This window comes from Eschscholzia californica, unplaced genomic scaffold, assembly GCF_041429995.1.
Source record: "Eschscholzia californica isolate CP2 unplaced genomic scaffold, dmEscCali1.0.p SCAF_4, whole genome shotgun sequence".
In the NCBI taxonomy this organism is placed as follows: Eukaryota; Viridiplantae; Streptophyta; class Magnoliopsida; order Ranunculales; family Papaveraceae; genus Eschscholzia; species Eschscholzia californica.
The window spans coordinates 10302287-10325561 of NW_028238461.1; the positions used below are offsets into that span (position 1 = coordinate 10302287).

A 23275-nucleotide genomic window follows, 5' to 3' on the forward strand; every position below is an offset into this window, starting at 1 on the left:
AAAACTATCTTGTTTCTCTTAGATCAAACTCAGAAACCATAGAGGGGTTGGTTGGTCAATCGTTTGATTTTTCTCTGTACCATCTTCAATCTCTCATTGCCATCTTCATATCTCTTGCATGCATTGTTGGAGATTTTTTCATTTCTTTCACTTAAGTTCTTTATGTAAAAGATGAAAGATCTTCAAGAATAAATACCGAACACCATAAAATAGCAACTGGGTGAATAAAAAAACTTCGATTGAGAATTTGTCAAATTCTTAAAATCACCATCTTCCTCCGTCTCTCCCCCGTCCCACCCTAAACTCCCCTTCACAAGTCAAGGGGATTTCGGCTAAAAACTTCTTCCTGTAACTCTGAGTAAGAAACGAGAAGATGGTGAAGCACAATTTTTTTCGAGTTGTTGAAGGAGAAATTCGAATCTAATGTTGTGATTTAGTTCATAGGTGGTGCAACACTTCTAATATTATAGAAGTGTATTTGACAAAAGTCTCTTGAAGAACTCCGTGCCCAACCTGCTAAATTCAACACGCCAGAGAAGGTCAACCCTTATATAGTCAGGGTCTCAGGGATCGGGTGACATTGGTCTCAGTGGGTCATGGGTTCCCTGCAAGCTGATTTGGGCCCACGCACCTTATCCCAGGCTTATTTTTAAAGAAGTGAGATTATACATCCTAAACTTATCACCTATGGTTAAGATTACATCTGTTAAACTTATCTCTAAAGATTGAGATTATAAAACCGTTTGTGCCCTCGGACACAAATTGAACTCTCGTATTGGAAAATTAGAGAGCTTAAAACTTTCATCGCATACGACACACCTAAAAAACATATATATATATATATATATATATATATATAACTTCAACCAACATTTCCCACATAGTCACGTAAAGCCAAAACAATACAGCATTTATACAGTGACCTGAGTTTTTTTTTTTTGATAAAGGATACAGTGACCTGAGTTACCATTCAATTCTCATGGAACTTGCTTCCTTTGACAATACTACTCAAAAAAATTTAAGGGTATGAATTGATAAATATGTCATACAGGTAATATGAGGAGGTGTTGGGTCGCTTTGGCCGGAAAAGCTATTTTAATATGCAAGGTTTTTTCCACACTTATAAACTCATTCCACACCCCTATCACAACCAATGTAGGATTATCCCAACAGAAGGCAGGCCCGTGTATGAGGGCGTGCGGGCCGTACGCCCACACAGGCCCCCACCACAAAGGGCCTATTTGTGTGCACTCTTAGATTTAGTCTCATAAAGATACTAATAATAAAGCATGTAAATAGATACTTAGGTGTCGTCTTAGCGTGCTGGTAATTCTTTAGGAAGTTATTGAACTGGTTGTGGGTTCGCATCCCGCAGGTAGTGTGTTGGCGAATATTTTGGGTGTTTTTGGGTTATCATAAAGGCGCCCTTACGAAGAATTATTGGCGCCTCCTCAAGGCAAAACTTGGAGGGAGGACGTGAGAAAAATGGGTGCTAATAATAGTTTTGAAAATATTTCCGAAAAGTTAAATAATGACACCTTGCGTCGAGAAACATTCATTTGTACCCTCCAATTAGAATTGGAATATTCTCATCAAAAAAAATTAGAATTGGAATATCTTCAGGAGTGGTCTGGAGAAGAAGAAATAAACGAGTTAGGAGACACTGGAGAAACCTATGAGGTATGTAGTTAAATTATTTTTGACAATTGTTTCTATAAGATCTTATATCACTTTTGCAATTTGTAGGGTTTGGTGAACCGAATTGAAGAACTGATGGATCTGCGTGATTCATATGTTCTCAATCTCATATTTGAGGTGCCCGAGGTTGCGATGTTAATAGTATTTTATTTGAAACGAGTGGTGAGAAGAAATGAAGAGGTAGAAAAGGGGAATGTGAAAACAAGACGAAGAATGACATAGATGGTGGATGCTACAGTTTGTGCATGTGTTTGTAATGCTGTCATAATCTCTGACTAATGTTACTCCATATTATGTGTTTTTTAAGTAATGGATGGTCAAAGTGATTCCATTTTATCTGACTAAAGTTACATTTATTTTTTTGTGATTTTAAGATATGCATTTGATTTTTCTCTCCGTAATTGATTTTCTCTGTACCATCTTCAATTATCTCATTTCCACTTTCATCTCTCTTGCAGTCATCATTCGATATTTTTTCAGTTTTTCACTGAAGAATATATGCCAAACATAAAAGAGCAACTAGGTGAATGACATTTGATTGAGAATTTGTCGATAATTTACCAGTGACTCAAAGAAATCACTACATCTTCCTCCGTCTCTCTTCTCTCCCAACCTCACTCTTGTTTACTCCCATTGGATTCACCGTATAGAGATCACACTTCTCATTCACAAATGAATGGTGTTTTGACAAAAAGAATTCTTCCTTTTACCCTCACAATTTTTTTTTATTGTTGGACTAATGTTGTGATTTAGTTCATATGTGGCGCAAAACTAGTAAACTCATAGAAGCATAGAAAGTGTTTACGGCAAAGATGACTCAGCATCCCCCACCACGGAAGATGGTAAAGCATAGAAAGTGTTGGCAAAGATAACTCATATGAACCAGAGTCGTGGCTGACAATTTGAAGGTCCTAGACGAAAATTCATTTCGAGTGTTTTATAAGAATTAAAAAATTACGAGCAAAATGATTAAAAAAAATTGTAGAATGTATAGTTTAGAATCTAAGTGATTTTTTGGATATGATATCGTTTGCATCATGATTTTCACTTAGATTGATATCTCTTAAAAACACTTCAAAAGATTAAAAAAACATGCACCCAAAATTGTTAAGAACAAATATAACGAAGCAGAAATTAAGATTCATTAGCAATTGAACTCAATTTTGAAAAAAAAAGAAAATAAACAAAAAACATAAGACGTGGGATTTGAGCTCTAGTCCATCAGTTGGAAGTTCCCTTCTCTAACCAATAGAGCTATTTGAAAGTCATGATATGTGTTACGTTGTTAACGATATAACATTACATACCTTTGCTTTATCATAAAATAGAGGGTGGTGTAAAGAAGACGTCAGTCGTTATTAGAGGCCCATTCAGGCATAGCAGATACACGACCATTTTCACTTCTGAAAATGAAAAAGAAATAAAGTTAATATTAGATGTTCAATTACCGATGAATGAAAAAAAATGCTTAAAGAAAAAAGTTATTTGAATCTTCGAATTAAATCTACAGCTTCTTTATATAGATTTAGATCGAAAAACTCTATAATCAAATCTTTCAATCTTTAATATCTTCGGGAAAATATTAACTTCTTATTTTGGATTCTTTCAGCCCTATAAATTTGACCCTTCTATGCTTTCGTAAACCATTAAGTCCGCAAAAATGTCTCGATTATAATAAGGTCGCGGCTTTGGGGCATAAAGAATAATCTCCGGGAAATAAATTATTTAGGGAATCCATGTTTTTCTATACATTCTCGAGGGAATATTATTTTTTAACCCAAAAATTAATTTGATCAAACATTGCCTCATAATCTTCATCCTCTCCATCACCATCACCACCACAACTTTTCACTACCACCATTTTGACTACCATTTCCTCCCCTTCTCTCTCCTTTCTTCTCCTCTCTCACATACTGTTACCTTCTCTCTCTCTCGGTCTCTCCCTTTCTCTCTCTATTGATCTCTCTATCTATGTCTCTCGATCTCTCACAGTTTTTCTCCCCATCTTTTATTGTTTTTTTATCGATCTCTCATTGTTTTTTTTCTCTTTTCTCAAATAAAGACACTGTTCCGGCGAAGGGAATACATACACTGTTCCGACGAAGGAATACAGACATTGTTCCGACAAAGGGAAGTGTTCCCTTCGCCTCAACTAGACCTCGAGGAGGGTTTTTTGCGATACCCTTCGAGTATTTTGTGTACACGAAACATTTCGTGTACATAAAACGTTTTGTGATCCTGACCATTTCGTGGCTGCAAAACGTTTCGTGACGACGAACTTTGTGATCTCTAGAGAGATCTATACATACTGCAAGAGAGAGAGAGAGAGAGAACAAGATAGAGGTTGTGAAAAAAAGAGATAAAAACTGCGACAAAAAAATAATTAATCTACAAAGAGATATGTCTACAACGAGAGGAATGAGAGTGATCTACAATGAAAGAGAGAAAGATCCAGAGTGTGAACGACAAAGAGATAGTCAATGAGAGTGAAAGAGATGGTGAGAAAGAGAGGACGAGAGGACGAGAGAGAAGATGTAGATTAGAGATCAATGTTTGACGAAGTCAATTTTTGGATCAAAAGAAGAATATGCCCTCTAAATCAATTTTTATTGTCTAATTTTTTATTTCCTAGAGAATTTTCTTTATTCTCCAAAGCCGCGGCCTATAATAATTGTTTGAAACAGATGAAAGTGTCTTCCATCTGTTTTAAACTTATTTAAAAATCTCTATAGACTTTATAAATGTCATTGATACGCATACGGTGATAACTTATAAATCACTTTAAGTACACTTGCAATGATATCTAAAAACATAATATGTTAGATAAAAAAAATTAATAAGATATTAACAACAAATATAAAAGAAAATTAAAAATGTTAAAAGAAATGAAACTTACTTGTTCAGTAACAATGAAAATATATAAGATAAAAGGAGTAACCGAATGAAGCGTTTCATTTTTTCAAAACCCTAGATATGGAAAGTCTTGGTACAGGGAAAGATTCCAAAAACAGTCACTCGATCAAATACTCAGTCAAGGTTGAAAATGGCAAAACGTGTTATCTCCTCACGGAAACAGGCAATCAATCGATCGTCGGGGATTACTTCTCCCGATTGAAGAAGTTAAGCAAAGAGCGGAAAGGATATATATATATATATATATATATATATATATATATATATATATATATATATATATATATATATCTGATTTATTGATAGAGATCTGAAACTTTTCTGTTGTTGATTTTCAGGGAACCAAATGGTGTGGATTGGTGTTTACAATGAATAAATAATAACAACATTATAAACTTAATCAGATATTAACAACAAACATAAGAATAAATTAAAAATATTAAAAGAAATTAAACTTATTTAATATCAATAACAACTTACAACATTATAAACTAATTTATTTACAACATTATAAACTTAATAAATATTTAAAACATTATAAACTTAATCAAATATTAACAACAAACATAAAAAATAAATTTGAAATATTAAAAGAAATAAACTTCCTTGTTTAGTAACAATAACTTCTTTATAGTTTCATTGATAATATATATTCACCTGTCTTTTCATTTTTTCGTAAACCACTAAGTCTCACAAAAATGTCTTTAAATATTTTAGTAACTGTTTCGGACGGATGAGAGTTTTCTCTTTCTTTTTTAAACTTATACAAAAAAACTTCATATATAGACTTTATAAATATCAATAATTAGCATAGAGTGACAAATTCGTATCACTTTAAGCACACTTCTAATGTTGTATCTCCAAAAGCATACTATTTTACATAAGAAAAACTTAACCAAATACTAATAACAAATATAAAAATAAATTAAAAATATTAAAAGAAATGAAACTTACTTGTTCAGTATCAATGACAATTTTTAATATTATAAACTTAATTAAATATTAACAACAAACATAAAAATAAATTAAAAATATCAAAAGAAATTAAACTTACTTGTTTAGTATCTATGATTATTTACTACATTATAAACTTAATAAATATTTGTAACATTATAAACTAAATAAATATTTAAAACATTATAAACTTAATCAGATATTAACAACAAACATAAAAATAAATTTAAAACATTAAAAGAAATAAACTTACTTGTTTAGTAACAATAACTTCTTTATAGTTTCACTAATAATATATATTCATTGTTTTCTATACAAATGAAGGTAGAGACTAGCGTTGAGAACCGACTATGGGCCACAAACATGACAAAGCACATAACAGACATAAACAAGCATTTGAGATCAAGATTACTAGATTTGATTGAAAGTAGATTACTATTCTCTAGCAAAGTTGATACTTCTAATAACGGGAAACGAAAGAAGCTCAAGGTTAGTAGTCTTCCGCCGTTAAGAGAGGAAGAACCAGAATCTCAAGTTTAATGTTCTTATTAAACATCCAAGAAATCTTATTTGTGATCATTATATCCATTAAATTAGATCTCATGATATAGATTTTTCTTCAAGTATAATTGGAGTAGATGATGAATGAAGTTATAAAATTGTCTCCAACTTTTATCTTATATGAAATTCATTTATTCAGTATTAATGACAATTTACAACATTATAAACTTAATAAGATATTTACAACATCATAAACTTAATCATATTTTAACAAGAAGTATAAAATAAATTAAAAATATTAAAAAAAATGAAACTTACTTGTTCAATATCAATGACTTCCTTATAATGACAAAACATAATTTGTAAAGAAAAAAACAACTACAAATCGCTTAATTCCACCCACAACATAAAAGACAAAGAACTGTATATATCCAAATGTTGTAAATTGACCGTATACCTTGATAATCTAGAAAAATCAAATTAATTAATAATTTAGTTATACTGTTTTAAACTTGATATGCTAAACATACAAAATAATTACCTAAATATTAGTGGTCAGGTAAAAAAATTTTTAAACTTACGCAACAAACCTTATAGATTTTACAAATGTTATTGATAAACATAGGGTGATAACTTCGTATCACTTCAAGCTGTACAAGTAGGTAGTTTTTTTTAAGTCCACTATGAAATTTGACTCCAGGACTCGAGGCAAATTGTAAATTGGAAAATATTGTTTATTTGACTCATGATGTTTAACTCACCTGAGTGGTTGGGTTGAGCTACTTTTCAGTTTATTTGAGTCAGACGAGTAAGATTCAAATAATGAGAAAAAAATGTAATATGTGTACTCCGTGCTTTTGAAACTTCCTATAAAATATAAGAAGATATGACGTTCATTAACTAAAAAATCGTAGTCTATATACTCCTTTTTTTTCGAATTGCTATGAAAATTTATGAGGATATTACTTTCATTGACTCAAAATACCATACAAATATTCAGTGTTTTCATTGAAAAAACCTCAGCTCAATCCCAACCAACGCGGGTTGGACTTGTCGGTTGAGGCCCAAAATTCAGTCGGTTGGTGTTGGAGATGCTCTAAGACGGTGGTGATTGTGTATGAAGATGGAGGTGGTGGTGGTGGAGGTGAGGAGAAAATAATTGTCATTCAAAGTTTTACTTTTCGAGTTCAATGTATTGTAATATGATGGATAAGAGAAAATAATGCATGGATTTTTTTTTGTTGTTGTTGAAAGATATGTCCATGCATTTGGTTGTTAAGAACATATTTTTTCCACAACTTTGGATGTCAAAAGATTTAACGGACTCTTATAACAATTGTTAATCTCCAATTTCTCAGTCTGGTACAAAAAAAATCCAATTTCTTGAATTGGGTTTTGGAGATAAAATTACAGCTTACTTTTCACCGTATCAAAAATCTATTTACAAGAATAAATATTTTTCTTCAGATGATTTGTGTTCTTGTCATTATAGTTTTGCGGAGAGTAGATATCGAGTTAGCTTTCATTAGTCAGGCCAAGACCAAATATATGCGTACCGTGGGGCTCGAACCCACGGCCACAAGGTTAAGAGCCTTACGCTCTACCAACTGAGCTAGACAAGCTAAACTTTTTCCCATGTACAATTTAATGAGTTTCATATTTTTATCTAATACATCATAAATTCATTGTACCCTAAAAGAAAAATGATCTACTTTCTCTTTTATTACTAGTGAAAATATATTTTTACCCACCTACAGTGACATAGAAAAATGTATATCAATGTGATATGGTTAGTCATTTATCCAACTTTATCAGATGTAATATAGCTACTAACCTAGTAAATTTGATGATGCTTTTGTGGATACTTTTGACTACACTTTAATGCATAATTTTGTCAAGGTTTTGTGAAATTGTGATCAAAGTTGTGTAAGCTCTTTAGGTGCAAAACTGTCAAATAATTATAAAATCGTTTTTAATGCTTCAAGAAAACACTTCAAGAAAACACTAGAACGCTTACAAAAGCGTAAATAGAAAAAACAACAATGATGTTATATCCGGTCCCAATCTCGGGTGAAACCCGGCGCGCCGACATGACGCGCCAACAGGGCATAGCATGTAACATGAAAAGCAAGGGAAAGAGTTTTAGGCGAGATTTCAGAATTGGTCCCTCTACTCTCTTATAATTATAAAGAGAGGCCTCCACTAAAAATAAGAAAAACCCACTTCTGCAATCTGAACTCTAGGAATAGGGGAAAGAAGACTCAACCAGATGTAGAAGAATCAAGTTTAGCTTTAGTGATAAAGAAGAATCGTAACCCTTTACGTTGGATGAAGAGAAACCCTAGATTGAAACTTAGAACAACAAAGAAATGTCGAGAAGGGAAGAACACACCACCCAACTATGCACAAGTGAGTTGTTCTTATTTTTGGTGGAGGCCTCTCTTTATAATTATAAGAGAGTAAAGGGACCAATTCTGAAATCTCGCCCAAAACTCCTTCCCTTGCTTTCCATGTTACATGCTATGCCCTGTTGGCGTGCCATGTCAGTGCTCCGGGTTTCACTAAGGATTGGGACTCGACATAGCATCATTGTTGTAAAACAAAATGGTGAAATGTCATCTAGGGTTACACATAAAAAAAAAACATAATTTAGAGTACCTACAATAGATTCTTCAAAATGAACAAATATCAAACGAGACAGTCTAGTGAGTCTAATCCAACTTATAGAAAGAAAAGAAAAACAACCAACCTAAGTCCATTTACATATCCTTCAACAAAAAAAAAAAAAAAAAAAGTCCATTTACATATCAACATTTGGACGCTTGGCTTATTCACCAACCCTTTTACTACCAAACAAATTTATACTAGCCTTTCCTAACAAACCTTTTAATGGGACCCTCACCCAATTTAGTTCTTCCTACCCCTCCTACCTGTGGGCGGTGAACCTCTGACTCTCTAACCTCATGGCGAATAGTGTCTGGTGAAGATAGAGAGAAAGAAGACTCATTTAACAAAGAAAGAGACAAATCCACAGTTTTGATTCAAAGAAGAAGAAGATGATGGCATTAAAGTCTTGTCTTTAACTTCAATATCTACCCAACCCATGCAGGCAGCTAGCTACTAGATAGAGTTTTAGAGAGAGAGAGTAAGAGGGTTTTAGAGAGAGAGAGAGAGATGGTGAAGAGAGAAGCATTAGTAGTATGCAGTGATAAGAATATGAGTATAGGAATTACTATATGGGATATTGAAACAGGGGATCATCTTCTTCATATACCTACTTGTGCTTCACCTTCTCATGGACTTATTTGTTTGAGAAATCATTTCCTTGTTGCTTCTCAAATCCATAAACATGGATCCTTTGGTGGTGGGGCTATCTTCATTTGGCCTTTCAATAAAGTAACAAAATTTTTCTCTCTCTCTCTCTTTTACATATTGAAATTACTACTCCTAATTACCCACTTTTTCATTTCTTAATTCTCTTCTTATTACTTCAAATTAATTTGTGATCCTTAAATTTGTACATGTTTTACAATATTCAATTTAACAAAGTCAATCCCATTTTAGTATATTAGCTCTAGTATTCCATTTCTCATATTGGGGCTTTGTCTCAATTTTTTTTTTCTTTTTTGAGAAGGCCTTTGTCTGAATTTGATTTGCAACTTACAATTTGAGAGTTCATAATCTTAGATGATTAGAGAGTTCTAGACATTTGATCACTACCCATTTCTTAAAATTAGGGTTTAAGCTATCCTGCTTTAGTGCTCACATATCCTGATGATATACTGTTATATGCTGGATATATTCACCATAGGTCAGTTTGGCCGAGTGGTCTAAGGCGCCAGATTTAGGCTCTGGTCCGAAAGGGCGTGGGTTTAAATCCCACAGCTGTCATTATTTTTATTTTCTCTCTATTTTCATGTTTTGAAAACCTACTGGCAATGAACTGAAACATATATTGTTCACGTGGTCACGAAACTTTCCTTCGTCCATGTCAGATTACAATGATGCGACTTGGCCCAACAAAAATGTCTCAAAATTGTCGGACAAAGCAAAATTTGCACATTAGGTTAGCAATTTCGGTTGGTCGGGCCAATTTTGTCAAGCCAAGTAGCATTTTCTGTATAAAATTGACCTTAGTTATGAAACTTCCCATGTCGGATGATTCTCTCATACTACTACTTGTGGATTTTTTTCAGTCAAATATGTCTTTTGTCATGTGACATGTATATGTGATTGTATGCTTATTACAACGGGCTTAGTTTTGGTACCACCTTGAGTTTTTGGATTGTAGATATCCAATTAAATTATTTAATGAAATAATTCTAGTTCTATTGAGATAGGCAGAAACGACTTGACATCTTATTGTGATTAACAGCCTCAAGCACCCGTTCGAAGCTACCCAATAGAGGCCATTGGACCACTTTCTTGCACAAAAGATGGTTTATATCTTGCTGGTGGATCACCCTCCGGAAATGCTTATGTTTGGGAGGTGACACTTCCATTCTCTTATTCGTTTTGACATTCAATTTGGTCATGATTTGCATTCGTAAAACCACTCTAGAATTTAGACCATTTGAGTGGTTCAACTAATTTGCAGGTTTCGAGTGGGAAATTGTTGAAGAGTTGGCGTGCCCATCAGAAATCGGTTCATTGTATATCATTCTCGGATGATAGCTCTTTTCTCATTTCTGGTTCAGATGATGGTTCAATCTGTGTATGGTCTCTGATAACGTAAGAACCGAGCTCAAGGCTTCAATATGTGCCTGTTTGTTTTTCTGATTTATCAGTTTGAAAATTACAAAATGAAGTATTTATGTTGTTTACGATATTAAATTGCTTTAATCATTTCGGTGGAAGTTTGCTAGACATGGCAGAAAGTGGTAACGTTCCTTCGTCCTTCCGTTCTTGGTCGGAGCACCAATCTTCTATTACGGGTCTGTTAACAACATCGGGTAGTTTGACTTCCCTACTGGTTTCAAGCTCCCTGGATGGCACAGTCAAGGTTTTTAGCTACCCAAATAAATGCTTATAATTTTAGTTTGATTCTGGCCTATAATGGACTAATGGACTTTTTATCACTATTTTGTAGATTTGGGATGTCATCTCGGGAAGACTTTTAGAAACTCAAGCTTTTTCACAAGGCGTGACAACCATCCTTCTTGATCCTGAAGATCGATTCCTGTTTTCAGGAACTGCTGACGGAAAAATATTTATCAACAAACTCGATTTAGGTCTGGAAGAGAGCTCAAGTATTATATCACAAGATCAACCAATAATACTAAGCGGACACAAGTAATGTATGACGTTCTGAGTTACTTGAAACACCATGGAAAAAAGATCTGTATAACATGGTTACTTTTTTTTCTTCATATATCTTTAGCGTGTCAGAAACTCGGGATTTTTATGTCAAACATCGTGATACGCTTGTTAGATACTACAAGTCTAATGGACACTATTAGGGTTTTTTGTACATCTTGTCGTTTTTTCTTGCATATGAGATATTAATAGTGAGAAGCTAAGAATCAACTCTCTGAGTGTTTTTGCAGTGAATCCATAACTGCATTATCGGTTAGTATAAGGGGGTCCTGGTTCATTTCTGCATCTGAGGATTGCAGTGCTTGTGTTTGGGATGTCAAAAATTGGACAATTAGTCGAAGATTTCACCATCCTAAAGGTATGTCTGAATCTCCCTCGTCTCTCTTCTAAGTTTTTGTTACCACAGTGTTTGAGTAATCTCATAATTGAAGCTTGTCCTTGTTGATTCATTAAGATAAGTATTGCTATCTAAAAACAGGACAGATAACTAATATGGTAGTGATTCCCCGATCGTTGCTACTACCCGTGACTGAGCATTATCAGAGAGGATCTTACCAACCTCGTGTCTCGATGCTTGATAAGTATCCTCAACCAACTAACATATCTAAGGGAACAGTTGCAACTCTACCTACATATTGTTCACTCGAAGACGATTATGGTTATATTAGTTTTGGCAGCGCCAGTTCAATGAACAATCAAATTCTAGACTTGGAGGTACTCTCTCTCTCTCTCTCATCCTAACCCCTGGAATACTGATTGTTGTTGTGAAATTTGGCAGCAAGAACGAACGCCTGCAGCGTTACAGATGAAGGTAGAGACTAGCGTTGAGAACCGACTATGGGCCACAAACATGACAAAGCACATAACAGACATGAACAAGCATTTGAGATCAAGATTACTAGATTTGATTCAAAGCAGATTACTATTGTCTAGCAAAGTTGATACTTCTAATAACGGGAAACGAAAGAAGCTCAAGGTTAGTAGTCTACCGCCGTTAAGAGAGGAAGAACCAGAATCTCAAGTTTAATGTTCTTATTAAACATCCAAGAAACCTTATTTGTGATCATTATATCCATTAAATTAGATCTCATAATATAGATTTTTCTTCAAGTATAATTGGAGTAGATGATGAATGAAGTTATAAAATTGTCTCCAACTTTAATCTTATATGAAATTCATTATAATACAATAGAACTTATATGTATAATAAACTCAAGCAATCCTAGCAGAGCTAATAAGATATACAGTAAGACCAACCCTAACCAACCAAGGTCGTGTTTACATTTTTTTTTTCTCATTGTCTGAATCTGACTCGTCCGAATATGAATCGTCTGACTCAAATGGACCCTAAAGCAGCAAAAACCAACCATTCAAACAAGTCCGACAAAAACAAAGATTTTAAAATCTGACTTAAACCATCATTCAGGGCTCGAGTCAAATTTCATTTTGATGTCTCAATTGACTTGGGTCAGGATGTTTGTTTATGTCTGACTCATCTGAATGGTTGTCTAATGCTCATTTTCGATCTACTCGACTCAGACAATTCAGATTGGGGTGAGCCAAATTCAGACAATGAGAAGAAAAAGAGCTTCCGTCCACCAACAGACAGACTTATGGAGTTTTAAGATTTAGGGTTTTCGGATCGTAAACAGAGTCTGCAAGAAAGTAAGAACAAGTAGAATAACAGCACCTGATAATGAAAGAACAGTCCATGGAGTACCGAAATAATCGCGTCTCAAATTCGCTTTCCATTTATTCAGGAGGGTCTTGTAATATTCATTACATCTGCTACAAAGTCCATCATAATAGAATGTAGGAATAGTAACTCCTTCGCATAAATTTCCAATCACCTTTGCCATTTCTTCATCATCTCGTAAGTAACTATGGACTATTCTCTTATCACACAATAATCTCACATCTTTCCCCGAATTTATCAAGATATTCAAAAGAAACACATAAGACGTAATCAAAGGGGTCGAATTTCCATCACATTGTTCCATTGCTACTAAATTTCTCAACAAAACATCTGTGCTATCGTCGAAAAAGAATGGTGGAATTTCCAAAATCCCATCTTTACTTGAAAATTGAATATCAAGTAATCCATCTGGATCTTTTTTTTTCTTTCTGAAAGTTACTCCAGCTTCACAAAGATCAGTCACACAATGAGTATTTTCCCAAATTGGGTATCTTCCTGCATCTTCATTCTTCGATTTCGTCGGAATCATAATTTCCCGAATGAAATCCAACATATGTTTAGGTTTAGGTTTAGGGTTTTGTGTACTACTTTGATTTGATGGATGTTTAGGTTTAGGTTTAGGTTTAGGTTTATGGTTTTGTGTACTACTTTGATTTGATGGATTTCGATCGCGTTCAACCTCAGGTAACATCGAATGGAAGAAACACATGAGAAGATCATCTAGCGAAGGGCCTCCCTTTTCTAAATCTCTATAATAAGTTAAACCGAAAATAGTTTCAAGAACAATAAAAGGAATTTGATTTTCTAATAAGATCAAATCACGTTTTAGACTGGATATCATCCAAGCAGATCCAAAAATTAGGTCATTTTCAGATCTTAAACTTTCATTATGGTTTCTCCATAATAATTCAAGTATAAAACAAGCATCAAGTACCATCATCTCAACAAAGTCATCACTACTACTACTAATTCCTTTATCCTCGAGATCATCAAGTTCGACATAAGATTCGCGGGCTTCTGTTTCTAAAGCCCTAATTGAGCTCACTAGATCAACTAAATCAGTTGAATTAGAATTATTATTAATTGTAGAAGAGCGAGAAAGTAAAGATTGAAGATACCAGTGTTTATGATCTTCCATGAACTGAAGATCTGATTTGTGTTTATGAAAAGGACCAATTGAGATTAGTTCAGGTACATAAGCTTTTTCTTTGATTGATTTGAGCTTTTTAGGAACTCTGTAAATACAAGATCGTGATGAAGGTGCTTGTTTGATCTTTGATTTGATTGAATTTGCTAATGATTTGTTTTGATTTTCGACTTCTTGATGATTTTTTTCTGATTCCATTTCTTTGAGGTTTCAAATTGTGAGGGAATTTTTGAAGTCTGAATGAAATTTGATTTTTTTATATCTAGGGTTTTACGCGGTTTAGAAGGTCCTTAGTTGTTTACTAACAGTATTGACTTTGACTTGTTCGGTTCTTCACTCTGACTTGAGACTTCTAGGAAATGATTGGAAGGTGACAATTATGAAATGGGAGCTGCTAAAAGACACCCCAAAACTGTTGTTGGCACCCGAGGAAGAGATTGACTAAGGTCAACTTCCTTTGATCCCAAACTTGTGTTCTCGGGTATAAAAGGTTTTGGATCTGACTTCGAAACCCAAAGCAAAGATTCGGACTGACCAGTCTGAGAGAAATTTAAATGGTAGTTTTGGGTCAAGGGTTTGGAACCTAGATTCTTTCTCTCTAACTCCTCGTAGTAAATCAAAGTTGGTTTGGAATCAAGGTAGGTACTTTTCGCAAGGTTCTTCGTATCTTTGACTAGTAATTGTAAATTGATTAGAATCAACCGTTGTGATTGAAAGACAACTCTCCTTTTTCCTACTTGTATTTTCTCTTTCAATAACATTGTTGCCCAAAAATTAGGGTCGATCACAAGTGATGCGCCTAGGTCCAAATGGTTAAATGTGACTAATTGGAGCCGGTCCTATCACCATTCTCCCCGCTATTAGCCCCAATTGTTACAATTGAGCCTTATAGCATTACTCTTTCTCTTAAGAAGAGAGAGCTTGGCATTTTCATTCTTGATTTCGTTTTCCTGTTTAGGACATTTCAAAGGAATTTATACAACACGTTTATGCATACAATCCTCTTAAAGAAGAGGTTGTGGGTAGGCTTTACATGGGTTCAGCCTGCATCTAATCCATGGGTCATCCTCTTGTGTAGTTGTGTGAGTGGAATGTATATTCAGACATGTAAAATTTTCCCAACTTCAGATGGAAGAAATCTAACTCAATTCATATATGTAATAGAAGTATTCAAGTAGATAAGATCATAGAATAAGAATTGCTTATTTCTTTTCATACATATATGTACTAGTATTATACATATTATATAATACATGGAAACTCAAAGGCGAGAAAATTAGTATATAAAAACAATTACAGTTAATATGAATCCTTCCAAACCTCATGAAGGAGTTGATATCTACTGATTTTCTGACCTTCATTTTCCTTAGTACTCCACTTTGGTGTGGAAGAAGATTGAGAATCAAATATGATCGAATTTAGAGGCGAATGTAGTTCGTCAAGCTCATCGTCACTGGTCTGAGATTTCCGGAGCACTGAAGTTCCAGTTCTTCTCAGATGAGATTCTTTTCCAACCTCTCCGATTATATCAACAAGTAAATCTGCTCTTGGTGGCCGATAAACTAACGGAGTGGCCCGAACGGGAAAGTTTCTGATAAATTCTTCTCCGGAATCTTTATCTGTGGCCTGAAACTCAGAAACCAACTTACATATCAACAGAGTGGTGAAGAATGAGATAACAGAGATTTCACAAGAATTTTACACTGGCAACCTTAAGACTACGTGTCGTCTTTTCACCCCCAAAGACAAAATGCAAGACACCACTCCATACATTAATAACCACTTTTATAAGACTAGGGCACCACAAAACGAATGGGTCGGGGGGAACATGTGGGCGCCCGAAAATGTGTTTTCAGGTTGAAGTTTTGGTATGAGATGAAACCATATTCAAGACACTTTTTCAACAGTTTGTGAAGAAAATTATAAGTGGAGTACTAACCTCGGCATCTAGTGCATCAAACACTAGTTCATCGACTGGGTCAGGACAGAACTCGTCGGGTTCAAAATTGTGTAGAATCCTCTTGATCATTGATGCATCAAATATGGGACATACCTTCAAGAGATAGGACTTTAGTCAAGATAGAAATAATATTCATGATGAGACATGAAAATGTCCCATCTGAGTCTCTTAATTTAGACGAGTTAGTCTCTCTAGAGCAGTTACTCTCACGAATTACTCTCTTTTATGTTCAGGTACCTTTTTACAGAGTTACGCGTGCAAACCGGATAAAATCAGAAAGAATACAGACTAGGGGCATTTTGGTCATTTGTTGATTCTGATTTCTTGATCAAGATTAGTGTTCGGATGGAAAGTAGAGTCCAAGACGAGCCCGTAGGCGAAAACGGAAGTCAAATCGGAGTCCGGATCAATAAAATATTCAAGGTCAAAGATTGGGGTCAAAATCATTTGACCAAAACACCTAGAGCCACGTGGCGCAGATCTATCAGGAGGATATGACGCGATCTGACGGTACCAGGAGATTGTGGTATACTGTCGGGAGGCTTGGTCGGTCTCTGGGGTGTTTTCGGGATGAGTTACAGGCCGTGATTCGGTGCATTGCGATCTATTTTACTTTGGTGCTCCTACACACGGGATTTTATCATCCAACGGCAGATGCTTGTCAGATTTGATCTCGCGATCCAGAAGCCACTGTCGTATCTGCTCCAACAGGCCGCGTTGCACGCAATCTTACTCACTTAACAACCATGCTTATCCTCTCTCCCGGCTTCTTTAGAAATTTGAACAGATTAGAGATTGTAGAGAGCCGAGAGAGACGGATCTAGGAACGGGCGAATCAGAAGTAGAGAGGGATTGGAAGCTGGTGGTTTAAACAGAAAGTCGAAGTAGAGAGAGACCCGGAACAGAGATAGAGAGAGAAACCGATTAAATCGAGAGATTCGATTGAATTCGAATCAAAACCGAGAGAGAGAATCAAAACAGAAACTTTGGTTGGTTTTCTTTTTCTATAAAATCAGAAGAGCTCGGCTGAAGTGAGGGATCACGGTTTAGAGAGAAGAAAAACAGAGAAGGAGGAGTAGAGAGAGAAACTAAACCGAGAGCTTTGATTCAATTTGTTTTTAATTTCTTTTTTTGTTTCTTTGATTTGTAATCTTGATTTCTTAGTGAGAGAGAGAGAGAGATTACAGAGGAAGAGAGAAAGTTAGAGAGAGAGAGACAAAGAGATTTTGTAGAGAGAGAGAGAGAACCGAGAGGTTAATCAATTTAGTTTTTTCTTGTTTATTTTTTATTTCTCTTTGTTATTTTCTGCTTCTTAGTGAGAGAGAGGGAGATTAAAGAGAGAGAGAGAGAGATTACAGAAAGAGTGAGAAAGAAACTTAAAGATAAAGAGAGAAACAGGAGGTTGAAGAAGGTGAGAAAATTATTTTCCAGAGAGGAAAATATTTCCGGGAAGACGAGAAAATCGTTTTCCCAGAGGGTGCGTTTGGCAGATTCTCGGGAAAAACAGAAGGAAATCAACTCCTTAAGGGTCTGTTTGGTGGGAAAATCGCAGAAAAGTAAGTTTCTTTCATCTTTTTCTTCTATTACTTCGAATATTTATCGTTTCTAGCATGAGTAGCTAAGTCTTTTATATCTAGGGTTTAGATGAAGTTTAAATAACTATTCTAATAATAAATTTATTACAGTTTTTATTGTTTTAACGATAATATCTTCCGGGTTTTTAGACCGTTCATGGACTGAAAACCTGAGTTATACAAAGAACTATCAAATTAGACCAAAATTAATTTGTCCTTAGAATTGTTAGGAGAACGGATTCGAAAACCCTAGGTTCCCTTTTTCTGAATATCGAAATATTTATTTATTTATTTATTTTTCTTGAGTTTTATATTTTAATTCTATTTTATCACCATCAAAACCAATTTTAAATCTCAATAGTTTTAAGGTTAGAATTAATTTAACTTAGTCTCTGAGGAACGAACCGGTCTTACCGGAACTATTACTTGACGCCCGTATACTTGCGGGTGGAAACCTATTTAGGTAACTTTTTAGGCCCATCAATTCACAAGGCAGAAACATACATAAGAAAAACACCAAAAAGAAAATTTTGGGTTCTGTTAGTTAACCTCTTTTCTGATAGATTTGTTCAATAGCATGTCTTTTGGGAGCATCAGCAGGTTGCTTAATGAATGTAGAAGATCGAAAGATTTTGAGGACTTTTCACATTCTTCTCTCTTATCAGTGTTAGTCTCATTCTTATCATGCTGGATATCGTCGTCTAAACCAAATAGATCAGTAAGCCATCTGGACCAGTTTCCAATCTGAACATACCAAGAAAAGGAAGCAAGGAATGAAATTTCGGTTTCGCTGGAAATTAAAGTAGGCATGGAAATGGAAATATATCATTCATTTTGGTCGAAATATTTCGAAATTTAATTCATTGGTCAGGCATTGTTAAGAGAAAGTATGTATTTCGGTTTTGGTGGAATTTTCGGGCATGGAAATGGAAATATTCCGGTCATTTCGGCCGAAATATTTCGAAATTTAATTCCTTGAAAGGAAGCAATACAAGTAACGGTAGAAGATAAAATTACATACAACAGTTTTCAGTTGAGCACCGGCACCGAAGCTTGATTTCCCAGCAGGAATGGGGAGAACCTCTGGATCACTAATCGGGTCAGAAATAGGGTCAGTTGGCATCTCATCGTCTGACTCACGAAGAATGGCGTTAAACATAGCCACATCCAATCTTGCAACAGATTGCTCCATTACCTGGATTGAAATCAAAACACCATGAAATCATCAATATGGTTGATCTAAATCTTTCACATTTTCGATATACAAGGTGAATATGGGAAAACATCAAGGCAAAGAAAGAATAGGTTTATCGAAAGCTTACCAGTCCAGCCAGCAAAGATAGGCAGCCACATTCATGGCCTGAAGCTCGAACCGGGCAGAGCCTTTCACTGGCATCCTCTAAGGCTTTCTTCCAGAGATCTAAAGAAAGGTTGACTTGATCTTGAGTAGGCAAACTAGATTGTCTTTCATAGCTTCTCCTCAAGCTTGAAGACATCTTCTTGGCACTGCCCATTCCAGAGGTTAGCTGCATATATGGAGTCAATGTCTGAAGTACATGTTAATAAATCGAACCAGTGGTCGCTATCAGAGTTCAGGACTTACATATATAACAAGGTATCAAACACACACACACACACACATACACACACACACACACACACATATATATATATGTCGGAGGAAGATCCATTTACCTGCCACCAAATAGATTCAACAATTCGAGAGAAGATCCAACTTTCAATCTTTTCTATGGCAGTTATAATTGTCCACGGGTCCTCCCAGTCACTAAAATTTTGTGCAGAACCCAAGTTGTTTCCGTTCTTGCCAGGAGAAGATTTCTTCCATTTCATTGTGGTAGATCTTTTGTCACTTCCTTTTACAACAGCATTGTTTTCAACCTGAGCAGAAACTAGAAACTCGGAGTCCCGGATAACAAGGCTAATAATCCCTCTCAAGACAACTGAATTCGACAACCAAAACGTCAGTCTGCAACAAGAAGGCAACGTGAATCAGTAAAATGACCAAATAAACAGATAATCGACCATCGATTAGTAGGTTTAGTCCTCTCTATCTAGGAGTTTTTGCAAATCCAACTTAGTACGAAGAAAAAGTACAGGTCAAAATATTTACAGAAGATGTATACTATAAAATGTCTCAAAAATTGATATGAGGCAATTGAAGAATTTACTACTATATACCTTGGAACATCATTGCCACATGCTTTAGCAACCAAAAATAATCCCGAAACTATACTTCTAGCTGCACTAGCTTTGCTTACTTGTGAGAAATTTTTTGAAGCATGCAGAAATAGCCTAAAAAGGCGCCGAGCGGGAGCATGTACCTTATTTACAGAACTGCCATGCTCAGCGACTACTGAATAAAGGGCAACTTCCATTGCAGCAGCTTCTCTTAACTCGCCCTCAAGCTTTTCTATTCTGTACTCATATTCCGGAATTTTGTTATCAAATAAGCTGTTTTTTCCTTCATTTTGGGTTGAACCTAAGGGACTCCCATTGGTTTCTTCAAAAGTTTCTGAAGACTTCACTTCTCCTGTGGACCAATTACGACCAACAACTCCATTGCTCCTACCCAAGTCCAATGTTGACCGAACTGACTTCACATGCCTCAGTCTATTGCTAGCTGGGGATCTTGGGCTAGAACCGCTCGTTCGAAAACTTGCTCTGCTGAGAACAGGTGAATCGCCCGAACTAGAGAGCGGGTTTTTAATAGGACCGGGCAAAAATTCATTTAAGCCTTCATCTTGAGTATTTCGTTTTTCTGTTTCAGCATGTTCTTTCTGTCCACTTTCTTCTTTATCTTTCACAAGATCATGAAGACCATGAGTAGCTAAGCCACTTTCTGATCTGATTTTCTTTTGTTCCCATCCATTTCCATCATCCTCTTTGTTGAACTGAGAGCTACCTAACTGGTTATTCCTGTTATTTTCGTATATATATTCTGGGGCTTGTTCCTTGATATCGTTTCCGCCATTAACAATCCTCTGAATGCCCTCCCGAGTTGAAGCCACATGTTCAGAATGTGTCTTGTACTTGCTTGTGACCTCTTCCAATGTTCCTACATTAGCTAAGGATGAAGAAGAAGATTGAACACTACGGCTAGAATTTTCTGTTGTGCTCAACATTAAGCCTCTTTCTTGAAATTGGGCCAAAGGTACAGACTTCACTGGACTCTCTACTTCAGAAGATAAGGTTATTGGTAATGTAGGAGATAAGCTCCCATTGGTAGGTTTGTTGGTCAAATGCACAGACTTGACCTCTGATTCTGCGGCTACCAGTTCCTGAGATATGACCGGCACCCCAAAGCTTCTCCCATTGTAATCACCGGTAGTTTCTAACAGTTTCTGCAAATGAATGGAAATGGATCATCAATACACCTAAAGAACGAAGACTATTTGTTTCGATATGTTCATACAAAATCGAAAGGAGCCAATTCATTTACGAACATGTTTCTTTCGTCAGAGTCGTACTTAGAGTTTGACTCAAAAGCTGATGTGACGTCTTCCTAATGACATACTTCCATCAGTTGTGGCATCAATGCATTTAGTAAGACTCAACCCCAAAACCCAAGAATACCATCCTCGTAATGTCATATTACACAACTCGACATTTCCTAACTTAGAAATCAATAAAAGATGGTTATCGACAATAATATTTTCGTCAATAAAGAGATTGGAGCTCAGAAACAAGTGAACTACGTCATAAATGAAAAACAACATGCATCAATACCTCTTCATTTTGTGGTGGTGAACTCCCAGTAGCCTCAAAAGCTGATGAAGAAATAGTCATGGAAGACTGAGAAGAAACATCATCATCAGTAAAAGAGGCAATCTCGGCTTCTTCTTCTTCTGCATATTCTTCATTCATCAAGGTGGAAACAGATTCTTTACCATCCTGGTCAACAGATGCTTCTCTAGACAAGCTCTCCCTCGAAGATGAACCAGAGATATACTTATCGAAAGGTTGGATCCTAATAGACATAACTGCATGAGCTGTGCTCCTAAAGCTTCTCCTGTAGTTCATCGGGGCACTTACGAGTATGGGTTCCTTGACAAGCCCATATTCTGCAAGGTCGATAACCACAGTCCCCAAAAGTTGACCTTTTACTGTCTTATCCCTCCTAGGCTCGTATAGGTTGAATTCAATACAATTCTTCATGTATACCTCAGAATCAAGATTTCTTGCAGACCCATCTTTGGATAGAGTCAATGGAAGCCTGAAATTTTCATTGAATTCAATATTTCCGTTTCCTACAACAACAGGACCAATTGATCCAGAACATTGATCGCCATTTTCCCATTGAAGCAATACAGAACGAACTGATTTTAGAGATTGAGTTGGGGGCCAAGGCTTAATCTCTTGAACATGGATTAGATAATCAACTTGAACAGAACTTCCCTTCTTTCTCTTTGTCTTTAATCCAAGAACCATAGCTAACAAAACAATGTCCTTGCTCTACTTGCTATAAAGTAATTTGTTCGTGCGTTAACTGACGCCCTACCACCTCATACTTCGCAGGCGCAAACGAGTTGTTTCTCGTATGTGAGTCCCGAGGGGTCGAGATTCTCGAGAGCACGGCTTTTTTTTTTAAATCGTAAAATTCGAACTCTGGTCTCTCCAGTTGTTCATTCACATGGCATCTGAGCTACATAACCTATATTCAAAATTATCGGAGTTAAAACGTCAAGAGAACCTGAAAGAAAAACGTCTATCTAGAACTAAATTGTTAGCTCATGAACAAGACTATCAATGTGGGTGGAAAAATATCTCTAATTGAAGGTGACAACCAAAAAATTCAACCCTAATTCAGCTCAAATTGCACTTGAAATAACTCAGTACAAATCAAAAGAAAATGGAAAAAAAAAAGGAGACCCTAATTACAAAATATAGTAAATTTCAGCTAGTTTAAGCTTTAGATATGCAGATAGACCATACAAATTTACTACATTAAGGTCAATTTCAGATACTAAACTTACAGCATTACGAAATTGCTTAGAAAATTTCAAGAAGAAAACAAAAATCTAAGTGGGTTTTCCGTATTATGATTATCATTATCAATATTCAACTAAACTACCAAGAAAAGGAAGGAAGATAAGTTAACTTACAGAAGAAAGTAGAGGGTAAGGAGGAAGAGAGTTCAAATTAGAGAGAGAAACATTCACAGGAATGTTAAGGGTTTGAATCTAAAACCTGCCATGGTTGGGGAAGAGAGAGAATTTCTCCTGAAAAAGCTAATGAAGAAAATAGAATGAAGAGCTGACAAAAGAAAATTCATTTATTTTTGAAGTTTTCAAGTATTAAGGAAATCTAAGTTGAGGTTAATGATTAAGATCTTTTTTAAACGCACTTTAAGAGATTATGGTGTAACTTTCTAGACAATTACATTCAACAAAACTTAATTCTTTTTAGTACCTTGGTATGAAATTTATGGTTGTTAGGTTAACTTTTTTCGTCTAATAGAAATCCTCTCTCTATATTGTTTGGCTCATTCCATTATT

At 35.5% G+C, this 23275-nt stretch overlaps 3 protein-coding genes and 2 non-coding genes across 6 annotated transcripts; 2 read left to right on the forward strand and 3 right to left on the reverse strand.

Annotated features, from left to right (window-relative positions):
* Positions 1-7615: 7615 nt before the first annotated feature.
* On the reverse strand, positions 7616-7688 carry TRNAK-CUU (transfer RNA lysine (anticodon CUU)). The gene has a single exon. It is a non-coding gene; the product is annotated as a tRNA-Lys (tRNA).
* A 1319-nt stretch (positions 7689-9007) lies between these two features.
* Positions 9008-12538, forward strand: LOC147542533 (protein ROOT INITIATION DEFECTIVE 3-like). Its single transcript, XM_086632628.1, has 8 exons — positions 9008-9462; positions 10442-10555; positions 10664-10797; positions 10924-11068; positions 11156-11358; positions 11613-11740; positions 11861-12096; positions 12161-12538. Exons 1-8 carry the CDS (start codon positions 9241-9243, stop codon positions 12407-12409), a joined length of 1431 nt encoding a protein of 476 aa, XP_086488754.1. The 5' UTR covers positions 9008-9240; the 3' UTR covers positions 12410-12538.
* On the forward strand, positions 9878-9957 carry TRNAL-UAG (transfer RNA leucine (anticodon UAG)). Its single transcript has one exon. It is a non-coding gene; the product is annotated as a tRNA-Leu (tRNA).
* On the reverse strand, positions 12516-14528 carry LOC147542535 (UPF0481 protein At3g47200-like). The gene has a single exon (XM_086632627.1). The coding sequence runs from the start codon at positions 14421-14423 to the stop codon at positions 13011-13013; it is 1413 nt and encodes a 470-aa protein (XP_086488753.1). The 5' UTR covers positions 14424-14528; the 3' UTR covers positions 12516-13010.
* Positions 14529-15411: 883 nt separating this feature from the next.
* LOC147542536 (uncharacterized) lies at positions 15412-23275 on the reverse strand. Of its 2 annotated transcripts, none has more exons than XM_086632626.1 (9): positions 22883-23275; positions 21507-22431; positions 19959-21121; positions 19455-19746; positions 19082-19285; positions 18781-18954; positions 18309-18503; positions 16165-16278; positions 15412-15851 (listed from the first exon to the last, which is right to left on the reverse strand). In XM_086632626.1, the coding sequence occupies exons 2-9, from the start codon at positions 22206-22208 to the stop codon at positions 15525-15527; spliced, it is 3171 nt and encodes a 1056-aa protein (XP_086488752.1). In that variant the 5' UTR covers positions 22209-22431; positions 22883-23275; the 3' UTR covers positions 15412-15524. The 2 variants fall into 2 exon arrangements, with proteins under 2 accessions (XP_086488752.1, XP_086488751.1); XM_086632625.1 differs by having other exon boundaries at positions 19082-19306.